The following is a 13,522-nucleotide window of genomic DNA, read 5'->3' on the forward strand; positions in this document are numbered from 1 at the left end:
TCTATAGAGGAAAGGAAAGTGATGACGTGGAAGATAGACGGATGATCATCTTCGTTGTTTGATTTGAGCAGCTTGCCAATCCTCAACATCTTCATCGTCCTGCTCTATCTCGTACAGTCACTTCTGGACATCCACCCACACTCTCCACACTCTCCAACCACATCAAGACTCGAAATGCCCTCTCCTTCTAGCGACACCGACCCAGATCTCCGAGACGTATTTAAGCTGCTCTACGCAGATGATGAATGGGCGTTCACCTCTGATACTTCCGATACGGAAGAGGACCAGGGGGACATTCAAGCTCATCCACCTTTAAATTCACTTATACCCGATATCGAAGTTGATCTCATAGACACCAGCCTCATTAAAGAAGAGAATACTGATGAGATAACATTGGTGAAAGAGCGATATACGCGTAAAAGGTTTTTAGAAGCATTAGATTCGTTGATATCTTTTCCCTCATCTCCATCAAAGAAATCAAGGATATATACCCCACCTCCTATCACTCACCTCTCTCCATCGATCATCCTCTGTACTCAACCTATCGCACAACTACCATCACCAGAAGAATATTTACCATATTCTCCACTTGGACTATTATCTAGATTGAGGTCATATCAGATCCATAGGTATTCACCATTACTTCCCAATCATCTATCACCTTCCAAAGCTTCTCTTCATGGATGGACCAATAGTGCTCGAAATACATTACATTGTGGAGTTTGTGGAAATATCTTGAATTTGGACGGTATGGATGATATAAGGAATGAAAGAGTGAGGGAAGAAGTATCTAAGAGGCTCAGTAGAGGGTTCGAGTCGGGACATAAGAAAGATTGTGCATGGAGAATAAGGAGGTCTCCTGGTATGTTCAGCTGTCCCAGAAACTTCATACGAGATCTATGAGCTCCAGCTGACTGAGGTGTATGGACCGATAGATGAACTATACGACCAACTACGTAATATCCTCCATCCATTAATTTCCTCAAACCTCTTTCCCTTAGCTCAAAATATACATTCTTCCATACCGACTCTATCTACCATTCAAGTCAAATCACCTTTATCCTCAACTCAGGAAGAATGTCTGATACGGTCTATACGATCTCATCAATCGCCCTCTGAACAGACAGACGGAGATATCAGTAGAGAATCAATTTTATCAAGTCTATTTGGATGGTTTCCCTATTATCCCAATCATCTGCCATCCGATCATATAAAGAAAGAACAGGACAACACGGAAATCATACATTGTAGAATATGTCAGAGACGTATCGGTCTGTGGGCCTTTGCTGCTGGAGAACAGGGCGAGAAGAAAGTGTTCGATTTAGTTAATGAACATCAAAATTGGTGTCCACTCAATACTCAGCAGAATCGGAAGACATGGTGGGAAGACTGTCCATTACTTAAGGAGAAGGCGCCGGTGGAAAGTGGGATAACGAGAGATTGGGTTAAATTGAGTGATAAGTTGGAAAAGAAACCTTGGCGCAGGTGATCGTCATACAGATTGGATCTGGAACGAAGGCAAGGTAGATCATCGGTCAGTTTACCGAATGTTGACATGGACGTGACTCAGACAATCAGGCAGGAAAAGGAATCGTCGTCGGACTTGGGATTTTGAAGAGCTTCGAGCCATCGTGTATACTTATCATGTGTAAAATAATGATTAATGATAAAATGTTGTATCTCATTCATATTACGATTCTCATGAATTTCATCAGGGTCATCAAATAACATGGATATATATACAGTACAATGCCAGGTAACTCTCGAATGTCAAACCCAATACAGGGTATGTATACACAATGCTTGGTAAAATCAATCGTTCGTTAAGCTCGTATCTCATAAGATCTCATCAACCTGGAAAGGCTGTTCATAAATACCGCGAATCAGCTAAAGTTGCCATGTTTCCCTGGCGGAACTATCGGACTTACCCTCATACACATTTCGCAGGATGCTGCTGCACCATCATTCTCAAACGTACAATCCGGACAGGCTATAGCAGTATTTTCATAATCAGCACAACGCTTTCAACCTCATCTGTTCTATTAAAGAGAAGATCGCGTGGCAGAATGACATTGTCATTTCTTGAACTTACCAATCCTCGCTAACAACGCCGTCCCGCCAAATCCCTCATTCACCCTTCTCTTCTTCTTCTTTGCATTTCCACCTCCCTCTTCAGCTACATCGACCTCATCATCATCACCAATATCAACTGCCTCAAACATCTCTTCTAACTCCAGCTCATCACCCTTCAGAAACCCGATACTTCCGATCGTCTCATCGGATCCCAACTCTCTACTGTGGTACGATAACTTCTGCTGGATTGGTGTAAGTCTACCACCAGTTTTATCCATTATATGTATTTTTATATCTTTAATGAACGTATCTTTCGTACCTTCATATTGGTATTTATTCGATCTGGATCTCGTTGATCGACCACCATAGATGGTTATCGATTTACCATTGGACATTCTCTTGTTGTTGAAAGCCCGGTTGAACCCGTTATTCGGGGGAAATCCATTCCCTCTTGGACCACAGTCGGAGCCTGATCCTGAAGGAATGGGCGTGACGGGTTTACTATGGGAGGGGGAAGATGCGATGATGGTTACTATAGGGATAGAGATGACGTCGAAATCCGATCGTCTGTAAGAGCCCAAATATCAGCTTTTACCATCAACCATGTCAAAGAAGTCAGCTGACAGAACACCTACCTCGCAGTAGAACATTCCCCACAGACACCAGGATCCATCATCTCCACATTATGCTTTTTACCGGATCTTGTGTGAGGTCCGAATTGGATTACGATAGGTTTTTTCTCGCCATACCTAATAAGGAAGGTCAACAAAAGCTGATCTCATGTGAATCACCGAAATTTTTCTCTGTACTCACCTCTCCGTTAACATCTTCCAACCCTTCTTATCCAAAATATCAGGCTTTTCCATCTGAGGATCGTAATCCAACAACCCATGTTCACAGAACCCCATATCCAGCTCTGGTTCATCTCTGTCACCTCGAATATACCTATCCCATTCCCTGATGAAATTGGAAGGTAAGGCATAATAGTCCAATCCGTATGCTGGCGGTTTGTCTTTATTGACCATTCGCCTAATCTGTCTATCTGCCTTGACTTCCTCCAATCTCTGTTTGCGTATTTCAAGATTGACTTCGGTCATTGACAAACACTCTTCGCATTCGTCTTGCACTTCCTGTATCACTTCGAATTCGCCGATTATCGACTTGAGTATTGCTAAAGCCTCGGCTGTGATTATTGAGAACGTAGCTGTTCGTTTGTTTATAGGTATGATTGACCTTCCACCATGTTCACAGACCAAGCTGAAATCGTCATCGGAAGGCAGTTTACCATGCGGTAAAGACCCATTACGCCACTGATCGAGCCATGATTTCGATATTATATAATCGCCATCTCCAACGTTGGCTTCGTCAAAAGCTTCGACTTGACCATCCAAACTGGACTGCGCTTTCTCTCTACGGTACCCGTTTTCCACACAGACTGAGCAGATAGCCAGTTGAGGACAATCGTTCAACAATTGGATCTGATCGAAAGCTTCTTCGGAGATCAACCTTGATTCATCGGTCTTACCGGGATCAATACCACCGTGGGAGCAGACAATTGGAGACATGTCGAAGGGTTCGTATAGTTCTACGAAATGTTGGGTTTTCAACCATTTGATGAGGGAATCTTTTGGTATGATATGATCGGTCTGTTCGATTCCAAGTGTCAATATCGAGAAACCTTTTATGTGAAGGAAGATGCTGATACACTCACACCTGGTAGATTCTTTATGACATGCTTCTTGAGATTATAGAGTTGGTCAAATTCGTCTTCAACCTGCATTCGCCTAATTCCAGAATCCATAAGCATCTATGCATCTGACTTGGCCGATCTTGGTGAGACTGTCTGACTCACTTCACTCCAATTGTATTCTGTTCCTCAAGCAATGTCACATTATGGGCCATCACTCTATCCCAGATCACAGGTGGCGGTTGTTTCGATGCTACTTGACCTTGATCTTTCCTTTTGTAGACCAACATGTAAGCGTCTTTCGAGCTGTACCTTTCTTCATCGAGCTTATCCAGCTTGAGTGCTTTTCTAGCCTTCTTCGTTGGGCGATCAGAGAGATTCGTGACTTCTTCGTCATTGCACAGGAGCCAGGACTGCTCGCTACGGCCAAAGATTACGGATCAGTCAAGGACCTATGTCGAAACCACGACGGTAGAATAAGGAAACTCACGTTTCATCCCAGACTTCGCATATAAAGTGACCGTGGTGTGCCTAATTAAGTGTATCAGCTGTGATCGATAGTCCATATCTGACAGCTTACACTTTTCCCCTCGTGCGTTATTATCGCTCTCAAATGGTACTCGTCATCACCCAAAGTGATATTCTTAGGATAAGTGATCGAAGCAGGTGATTTCTTCCTCGAGAGGGTTTTGTAGTCGAAAACGAATCGCATGAGAGCCATGTGGAGCACAGGTGGGTATTTGATCGGTACCTGTCTTCGTATAGCTTCTCTCCGTCGACCACATGAAGGGCAATTATACAGGTTGTCTCCCTCAAGTATCTCGGGTATCTGCATACTCTCTATGCATTGTTCAAGAGTAGACTTGTCTTTGAAGTTCAGCTCGAGTTCGAGGAATGTACCTTTGTGAGGAACATGTAAGCTATTGCTTCCGAGTCTGGTTCAATGAAGCTTACTGGTCGTACTACTCTTATGACCGCATTTGCAGGTCGTCGAGTACTCCATCACACCTTCAAATTGATCTTTCAGGAAGGAACGGATTTTCGGATTGGGGTGTTTGGCGAATTCGGATGCAAGGACAGACATGAACAGCTTGGAGAATCTGGCAGAAGGGTAAGCTGATTCTGCGCTTGAACTGAGATAACGATCCAGCGGCTCACTCTGCTGCATCCTGCTGATTTCCCTTCTCCAATCTCAGAGCTTCTATCAATCCCATCGGATCTATCACCTGCCTATTCGAGTGTTGTAACATGCCAAAAACCATCGCGAGGTGGAAGAGCGGTGTAGACTGAGCATGAATGTCAGCTTCATTGATGTTACAATGGATAGTAAAGCTTACTTCCGTAGTGACGCAGTCATAGACACCATTTCTGAATGCTACATTATGAAACCACAGTTGAAGGAAAGCGTTTGCGTAGCAAGTCGCACCCAGATTCCTTAACCCAGCTGGACCTTCTCTGTCGACGGGGATGAGTCCCGCATGTTCATCGATATAATCCTTCTTTGCATCGGGATGTACCACCTACAAAGAACAGTCAGCTCATCTTCGAACAAGGACAAAAGCAATGCGAAGAGACAGCTGACCTTCTCAGCCCCTATATGATTATAACACATCGGATTCTTCAGACATCTCTGCTTGGTACATCCCAGTACCTTATTATTGGATGGTTTGGCTTTCGCTTTTGCTTTTCCTTTCGCATCTACTTCGATGACCTCATCTTCATCATCTTCAGGTTCCACCTTGGTAGGCGTAGCCAGACTGAAGTTGAACGGACAGGGAGTGAGGTCATGTAGACCCGCTGCCCTTCTTCGATGTTGCCTGGTGATTTGATCGGGGGAAGAGACGGTGTGGATCCAACTCCAATCCTGTTGAGGTCCCTTTCTAGGAGCCATTGTGGGTTATATTGGACTGATTTGGAATGTTAAGGTATCTTCATTGTATTTCTGAATGATCACGATGAAGGATGGGAACAAGGAAACAAGGATGCAAATGTCATATATATACAGTCTAGTCAACTTTGAAGAAGTCAACATTAATCACAATCAATGGAGGGTCCGTGCGAGTGCCCGTGTGGAGGTGGGGTCCCGCATCTCCTCGTGGTTATACGTGTCTCGTAAAACAGGTCAAAGAGCAACTACAGATATTGTCGTCCATCTCTTGCATCTTACTCTATCAACGGACGCAAGCAGCACAATGTTATCAAGGATACGGCGAAGGAATGCAGGTCCGCGTCCTGACCCAAAGAGCGTCAATTTCACCTCGGAGCATCTGACAGTGTCCAAGACGATAGCGAGGCGGAAGAAAGTATTGGGAGTGATATGGGAGAAAATACCACTTATCCGGTATGTGACTTGTACAACAGTATGACATAAGCTTATACCTTATATAGAGCGATACTGGCTACAGCAGGATTCTTGTGGTTGTTTGCAATCCCATATGAGGGATTATGGAAAGGGACATATGTGGATGAACATGCCTTACAACCTGGTCAAGTGAGCTAGATCGTTAACACAAGTCCATTCTCAGATATGGAGTAGCTAACATGTCGTCTATAGGTGACAACATACTTTGACTGGGGTAACGTACACAAAGCGGATCTGTACTTAGATAAGTTAGAGCGAATAGTCAATGGTACATTCGAAGAGTAAGCTCAAAACACTTTCGTCGAGCTTTGACGTTCGCCTGCGCCTAGGGATAACTAGCTGATCCATCGATGTGGTTTATCTAGACGATCAGCATATCTACAAGATACATTCTCATCATCTGGTCTATCAACATCCAACGCTTCCACATCAACTTACGCTCACGTCAAACCACCTCGATCAAAGGGTACGGAGAGTATTCTAGTATCTGCCAATTGGGTCTCAAGGGATGGAACACCGAATTTGAGAGGGGTAGCTACGTTGTTAGCTATGGGCGATTTCTTGAAAGGTGAGATCGCTTGACCACAGCTCCCACTAAGTCTCAATATTTACATATAGCTGATGAACCAAGTGTGATTTAGATCAAAATCATTGGGCATTCGATTTCATCTTAGTAGTTGGAGAAGGGTATATGGAAGGTTTAGAAGGGTTCATGAGAGAATACTCTACATTGTTTAATGGAGTGATATGGACAGGGTTGAACATTGATTATCCCGGTCATTCATTTTCTCATATCGGGCTGTTCTATGGTGAGTAAAATTAACCTTTCCAACTCAGCTGTGAGGTATAGCATACTAGCAATTTCCAAGTTTGCTTGTATCATTCAGCTGATTTCTCATGGTTGGTGGTCATAGAAGGAGTAAACGGTAGATTACCAAATCAAGATATACTAAATACCATCTCGAGAGTTGCCCAATTCACTGGAGGGGTACCGACAAGATACCACAACATACCTGATGAAGTACCCTCGATAGGTCCAGAATGGTTGGGTAAATATCTTTTGGCCTCCAAACATCTATTAAGCCATTTCGGATATATGATAACTGGAAGAGCAAGTGCAGCTCATGGGGTGTTAGCGAGGTGAGCAAATCACTTCCAAACCTACTGAGCTTCGTTTGAACATTACAACATTACCTTCTATTCCAATTCGACCAAGAATACAATCCCGCTTGGTTCACTCTCACTTGTATATATTCTAATCCACTTGATTTTCCCAGACATCGTATCGATTCCCTCACATTATATTGTACTCCCTCCGAGGGTCCACACGGCTTTCACACCTTGGGACGCACGCTCGAATCATCCTTACGTTCCCTAAACAACCTTCTCGAACGTCTTCACGCCTCGTATTTCTTCTATCTACTCCCTAGACCATGGAATTTCATACCTATAGGTCATTACTTACCTTCGGCAATTTTACTTTCTGCATCTATCACCATAGGGGGATTTGATATTCCCAATCCATTAGAAGGTCTGGTCTACGTTCTTTTTGGATTTATCGGATCATTCGTATTCTGGATCGCATCCTGTCATCCGATCGCTTGGTGTTCATTCTTCATCGGTCCTCTGATTTTGAAGCTGCAGCGGCAGCTTAGAGGGGTTAAAGGTAATCAAATCAAAGCAGGTGAAAAATTACTTCGATCTATCAAAGGGTTATTAAGATTGTTGTACGGAAGTTTAATAGCTACTTTATCAATGATCAATTTCCCCCAATCTATATTTCTAGCTCTCATCTCTTTGCTTTACCTCACGGATTTTCCCAAATCTATTAAATACTTGATACTCGTGGTTAGTCAACCGGGTTTAGTATTGTGGTTATTGAAGTATAGCTTGGATGTTGATTTGGATTTGGCGAAAGATTGGTTGGAATTGGGTAACTTGACTTATCCTCTTGGGGTATATGGGATCTGGGGTTCACTTTGGATCAATTCTGTCTTATTGTTAAAAGACGAATAGATTTATACACTTTATACATTTGACAATGCATTTTGCATATTTTTTTAGCTATGGCTGGCAGAGGTTTTATATACATATTATCCCTTGGTATCTCATCTATAAAAGGACGATACACGTATTGTCATAAGATCGTTTACATTTGGTCAATAGATCCACCTACATCCCCCAAACTTGATGATCACCTCTCATCTCCCATTCCCATACTCCGCCCTTCTCCAATACATCATGCGGCACCACGACATCTTCATGGTCCACTCCATCAATCTGTAGATTCTTGACATACTTCATACCTGAACTTGCACCTTTCGCTTTGATCTCAACGTTTTTTCCGGTAGATGGTAATGTCAATGTGAGTTTATCGAAGAATGGTGCACCAAGGACATAAGTTGCATTTGCAGGATCGACTAGAGGATATAATATATCATGTCGGGATCAAGTTCTCTAGGAGAAACAGAATCAAAATTCTGCATCACACTCACCTGGATATAATCCCATAGCGGAAAAAAGATACCAGGCTGACATCTGACCACAATCTTCATTACCTGATAATCCATCGGCAGTATGATTATAATCCGATTCGCCTATCCTGCGTACCCATTCTTGTGTCCTGTGTGGGGCTGAAGCTAGGATATACATGTATGGCTAATGGTAAGAACAGACCACATCATCAGCGTGAGTACAAGTAATTTATCTAATCAACGAGAAGTGGTGATATGAATACTCACAATATGATGTGAGGGTTCGTTGGTATGTAAATTATGTCCTCTCTCAAAATGTCTATCTAAGAAATCAACAAAGTTGGATTCACCACCCATCAGATCGATCAAGCCAGGTACGTCGTGCTGTACCAATAAATCACACATCAGCTCAGATTGTAACCTTCGTACATAGAAGTCGATCCTTCAGAACACGAGCGAGCGGAACCCACCATGACGTCCAGTGTATAAGCCCAATGATCACCTTCCGTCCAACCTTTCTCCTGACCAGCCCACGAACCATCACTATTCCTCGCTTCCATATGACCCGTCTGATTGTTATACAAATACTTGTAATTCTTGGATCGTTCACGTAACAACGCTGCATCTTCCGTAGCTCCCATTATATCAGCTACGATAGCTGCAGCGTGATCGTCATCTTTCAGACACCAACAATTCAACAAATCAGTACTTTCTCCCCGTTTCCTCTGAAATATACAAATATACTCAACAGATCGATAACCACTCACAAGCATAATCCAATGTCCTACTTCCCGATTCACTATGCAGATCATCCGCTACATAACCAAGTTTCTTATATTCCGTCAGACCCGCTCTGACTTCTTGCGGTGTACCTTCTTCTCTATCGGCAAAGCTGATGCATGAAAGTAGTCGTCATCAGCATCAACAACAATGACCACCGCTGCTGTCGGGTAGATGACACTACACTGGAAGGTATATATCCACTCACCGAAGTTCAGTATCTCTATCAGGAGGTGTAAAAGCATTCTTCCTAACAGCCTGCCACGCTTCCTGATAATCAAATCCTTTTACACCTATAGCGTGAACACTCCAGGTCAGCTCACACCTGACCCGGCTTCAACAGCCCTCGTAGCAAGAGTCTCCAGTGCTGATCAAGCCAGCTCCAATCACTCACCAACTTTCATAGCCTGCGCAATTAGACTATCCGCATGACTCCCCACCATAATATTAGTCTCCACAACATTCTTCCACATAGGTAACCATCCACCTTCTTTATAATCCTGAATTATCGATTGGATCATCCCTCCAACCCTTTCAGGAGCGACCAAAATCAACCACGCAGACTGAGCTCTGAACGTATCCCAAATAGAATAACCGGAATAACTAATTCCCGAAACCACCTTATCTAGATATCCTGAATAATACATCGATCCTTGAGGGGTAGGTTCGGACATCTCATATGGGTATACTAGCGTATGGGCGAAAGTAGTGTATAGGACAGTCAAATTGGAGGGTGCCGCTCCCTCTACTGAAAGTAAATCGAGCTTATCGGCCCATTGGGATCGAGTTGATTGAGATGTCTGAGCGAGGCTTTGAGAAGATGGGATCTCAAGGTCGATATTCCTAATGTTATGTCATGCTCAGCTCTCCTATGTTATCGATATGGTAGTGTATGAAAGTAAAGTAGAACTCACCGACTGGCCTGTTCAAGACTGATGAAGCTGACTCCTACTCTGACTTCAACTTCTTTCGTATTTTCTGGGAACTGGACATATCCAGCTAGTACCTTTCCTTGTCCTCGTAAGACATTAGGTTGTATTTTACCAGCATGTGAGATACCTCCTTCGGAGAAAGGTTGAGAAAATCGGGCGACGAAATATGACTTGAAGTATTTCGCCGGCAGTTCATCTCCCACTAAGACGTGACTAATGCAGAAAAGAATCAATCAGCATATCTTCCATATGTGACTGTTGTAGAGTTCAGTTTTCCATGGGGTTTTGAGATTTTTACTTAATTTTGCTGATCACTCACTCCTGTCTTTCATCATTCCATCCTCTGACTTCCTGTTTCTCCAGATCAACCTCGATATACCCATTAGGATAGTAAGGCACCTTATCGTCAGGCTGATCACCATGTAAGATCCATGTCTTCCTACTGGTCTGCAGTACTACATGAGGTTTGATGGATTCCGAAGAAGGATCAAAGGTATATCGAATGTGTCCTACCCTAGAAGCTACATAAGATTTGGAGTCAGCGAAGAAACCTCACTGCGTTTGAACCCCTACTGTCTAAGAAGACCAGTTCATTCAGATGACGACTACCTCACTTGCAGACATCTCAATCTCCACGTCCCCTATATCTTTCCCAACATCCAACAAGTTCCTATAATAGTTGGGACTAGCGTATTCATCTTCCCTCTTGAACGTTAATCCCCTTTTCTCAAAGTCAGTGATGACTTCTCCTAGAGAAGCATGTATCTCCACCGGACCAGATTCCCCTATATGACGATCACCGAAATCAACGCTTGGGTCATACACAACCCAAGATCCTTGTTTTCAGATAAGAAGTGAACTATGGCTTACCCATCCATATAGCAGGTTGATGTGTTCCGATAAAACCGTGTATTTTCGTGTCGGTCTGATTGTATGGGCACATCGATACGTCTACAAACCAAAATCATCATGGTTAGAGGCGATCTTTAAGCAAAAGATCAAATATGTCTGATGAGGCTGGGCAGATGGAGCGAGAGACCCACTCACAGTTCTCCCTCGTTTGCGGTGTCCATCGAGTCATTCCAAAAGGAGGTGCGACAGAGGGTATCATACCTATCCAGCATCAAGACGATATCAGCATCTGCTGTATCCTTCCGTGAGTATACCAGGTAACATACCACCACTCAAGTTCGGTTCAGACCTGTTAAATTCCATATCAACCTCTATACCTCCACAGATCAACTGTCAATCAGAGTGTGACTCACCCTCCATTACCGAGATTCACGTTCACCCAATTACACCCCTCACTCTGAGGCTGGACAAATTCCTTCTTACATGTCCTACTTCGTCCATCTCCGAAATCCGCATGTCCAATGACATACCCCGGTGGTATGTCAAGTTCTAAATCAGAAAGTCGAATCTTGGTAAAACCCTCGTTGAACCTTTGAGTATCTCGAGAGGCTAAAGATGGGAGATTCTCAAATACAGATGAAGCGATGTTATATAGCCAAAATAAACTTGCTGAGAAGAATAGGAAGAGAAGCAACCTTGATCTCCTCCAGAGCTTCTGCTGGGGTCTTCGTTGACCTGCCGAAGGGCCAGGTATCGAATGGTCCGAGATGGAAGGTGTGATAGGTCGACGGCGTATTACGGCCATTGTGTGTGTATATCAGCTTGGTCCAGATCGATGAGAATAGCCAATTGGTACTTGACAATGTGCGAGCGAAGAAAAGAGTGGAACAGTTTCAACATATGATTGTGTTAGCATCCAGCTGCAACTGCACAAAGTACTCATAGTGACATTCTTTGCTCGAGGTCAAGTGGAGGCGGAGGCCCGTGTCCCCATCCTCGAAGACATGGACATCCCGAACAGAATAGAGGAGAGAGGTAGACATCGTCCATCGTTCCATGAATCAGATCAGGTCATATGTAGTAGTGAGCTACACTGGGGTGCAAGAGCATCTCGTGAGAACACACCGCATGCTGGTATTCCGTGCTACGTCACTCAGTCGAATCCTTCCACCCTCCATCTCACGCGCAATGTACACCTCAACCTCGACATCATCGCAGGAACCTCCCAAACCTACCGGACTAGTCATGCAGATAATCATACGGCGTGACTTACTCACCGTAAGCTATCTCAACTCTTTTTCGAAGATGCAAGCTGATGTATACTGTGGGATGATAGGTACACAAATGGCCGGTTGGACCGTTATTAGCGCAATCAGCTCACGCAGCTACTGCTGTCTTACATAGATACAGGGATCATCCTGATGTGAGGAGGTATCTGGAAGGAGAAGATGGGAGAGGGTGGCAAGGGATGAGAAAGGTGGTTCTGGAGGTGAGCCGAATTTGTTCCACTCGACAGGATGCAAAATTCATTCGTGCAAGAATGATGACTGACACTGAGCATGATATTGGTATAGATACAAGATGAAAATAGCTTAAAGGAGATAACTACCAAGCTCGATTATCTATCTAGTCCTATACCCTATCATCTATGGGTAGAACAACCGTGAGTATAACAAGCACACTGTCACACCATAGTATGTCGTGACTGATATGTCACACAGTGAGAACACACCCACCGCACTCGCTTTGATACCTAACAAACGACCCAAACAACTGAAAAAGATCCTGGATGAACATTGCAAGCTATTTGAGTGATGACCCTCAAAGGGATGTATGTCTCGAGATGAAGACGATGCGGAACACGATATACCATGCACCACTATATACCCTTTTGTCCTAAACATGAGCAATCCTGAAACACAACATGGTATTTCATAGGGAAGAAGACAAACATCTGGTAATCGTACAGTACTCCGATTCGAATTAGCTGCCATTCTAGTATTTGCGGATATTGGATCCATTCTAATGATACCGACACCTGCAACCAACAGCTGGAGTGTCATGCATCCATGGCTAATCGTGAGATCAGGTTGTTTATCCTGTTGTGTGATTTCGTCTGTGCGGATGAGGTTGAAAGTTGGTTGATTGGTTGAATGACCATCTACAATCACTAACTCGTCATCAACATTCCTGATTCCTGATATCTTCTGTTCCAGACCTATCACAGACCGATTGGATTGTTGATGCATCAACTTCATCAACCCTATGCATATGTACCCAAATCAGATCAGATCTCGATTTCTCACTTCGTTCTTCCTCCTCTATACTAATCGCTTTTCTCTATTCTATATAGCAACAGCAA

At 43.7% G+C, this 13,522-nt stretch overlaps 5 protein-coding genes across 5 annotated transcripts; 3 read left to right on the plus strand and 2 right to left on the minus strand.

The window, feature by feature from the left end:
• Positions 1-174: 174 nt before the first annotated feature.
• On the plus strand, positions 175-1,489 carry I203_103864 (uncharacterized protein; the record flags this gene model as incomplete). The annotated part of the gene is made up of 2 exons (XM_019147340.1): positions 175-862; positions 936-1,489. 2 exons carry the CDS (start codon positions 175-177, stop codon positions 1,487-1,489), a joined length of 1,242 nt encoding a protein of 413 aa, XP_019003005.1.
• Positions 1,490-1,836: 347 nt separating this feature from the next.
• I203_103865 (uncharacterized protein) lies at positions 1,837-5,651 on the minus strand (the record flags this gene model as incomplete). Its single annotated transcript, XM_019147339.1, has 13 exons — positions 1,837-1,863; positions 1,929-1,990; positions 2,093-2,640; positions 2,709-2,822; positions 2,887-3,719; positions 3,806-3,857; positions 3,926-4,180; positions 4,251-4,291; positions 4,341-4,660; positions 4,715-4,860; positions 4,919-5,046; positions 5,098-5,280; positions 5,343-5,651. 13 exons carry the CDS (start codon positions 5,649-5,651, stop codon positions 1,837-1,839), a joined length of 3,018 nt encoding a protein of 1,005 aa, XP_019003004.1.
• A 301-nt stretch (positions 5,652-5,952) lies between these two features.
• I203_103866 (uncharacterized protein) lies at positions 5,953-8,138 on the plus strand (the record flags this gene model as incomplete). The annotated part of the gene is made up of 7 exons (XM_019147338.1): positions 5,953-6,101; positions 6,149-6,251; positions 6,315-6,403; positions 6,488-6,690; positions 6,764-6,931; positions 7,037-7,262; positions 7,400-8,138. 7 exons carry the CDS (start codon positions 5,953-5,955, stop codon positions 8,136-8,138), a joined length of 1,677 nt encoding a protein of 558 aa, XP_019003003.1.
• Positions 8,139-8,294: 156 nt separating this feature from the next.
• Positions 8,295-11,965, minus strand: I203_103867 (uncharacterized protein; the record flags this gene model as incomplete). Its single annotated transcript, XM_019147337.1, has 14 exons — positions 8,295-8,542; positions 8,618-8,780; positions 8,864-8,980; positions 9,067-9,272; positions 9,364-9,488; positions 9,585-9,669; positions 9,771-10,219; positions 10,291-10,521; positions 10,628-10,829; positions 10,923-11,093; positions 11,179-11,259; positions 11,356-11,421; positions 11,487-11,509; positions 11,574-11,965. 14 exons carry the CDS (start codon positions 11,963-11,965, stop codon positions 8,295-8,297), a joined length of 2,559 nt encoding a protein of 852 aa, XP_019003002.1.
• A 383-nt stretch (positions 11,966-12,348) lies between these two features.
• I203_103868 (uncharacterized protein) lies at positions 12,349-12,975 on the plus strand (the record flags this gene model as incomplete). The annotated part of the gene is made up of 4 exons (XM_019147336.1): positions 12,349-12,438; positions 12,497-12,649; positions 12,735-12,823; positions 12,882-12,975. 4 exons carry the CDS (start codon positions 12,349-12,351, stop codon positions 12,973-12,975), a joined length of 426 nt encoding a protein of 141 aa, XP_019003001.1.
• Positions 12,976-13,522: the final 547 nt, after the last annotated feature.

This window comes from Kwoniella mangroviensis (assembly GCF_000507465.2).
Source record: "Kwoniella mangroviensis CBS 8507 chromosome 1 map unlocalized Ctg01, whole genome shotgun sequence".
Classification (NCBI taxonomy): domain Eukaryota; kingdom Fungi; phylum Basidiomycota; class Tremellomycetes; order Tremellales; family Cryptococcaceae; genus Kwoniella; species Kwoniella mangrovensis.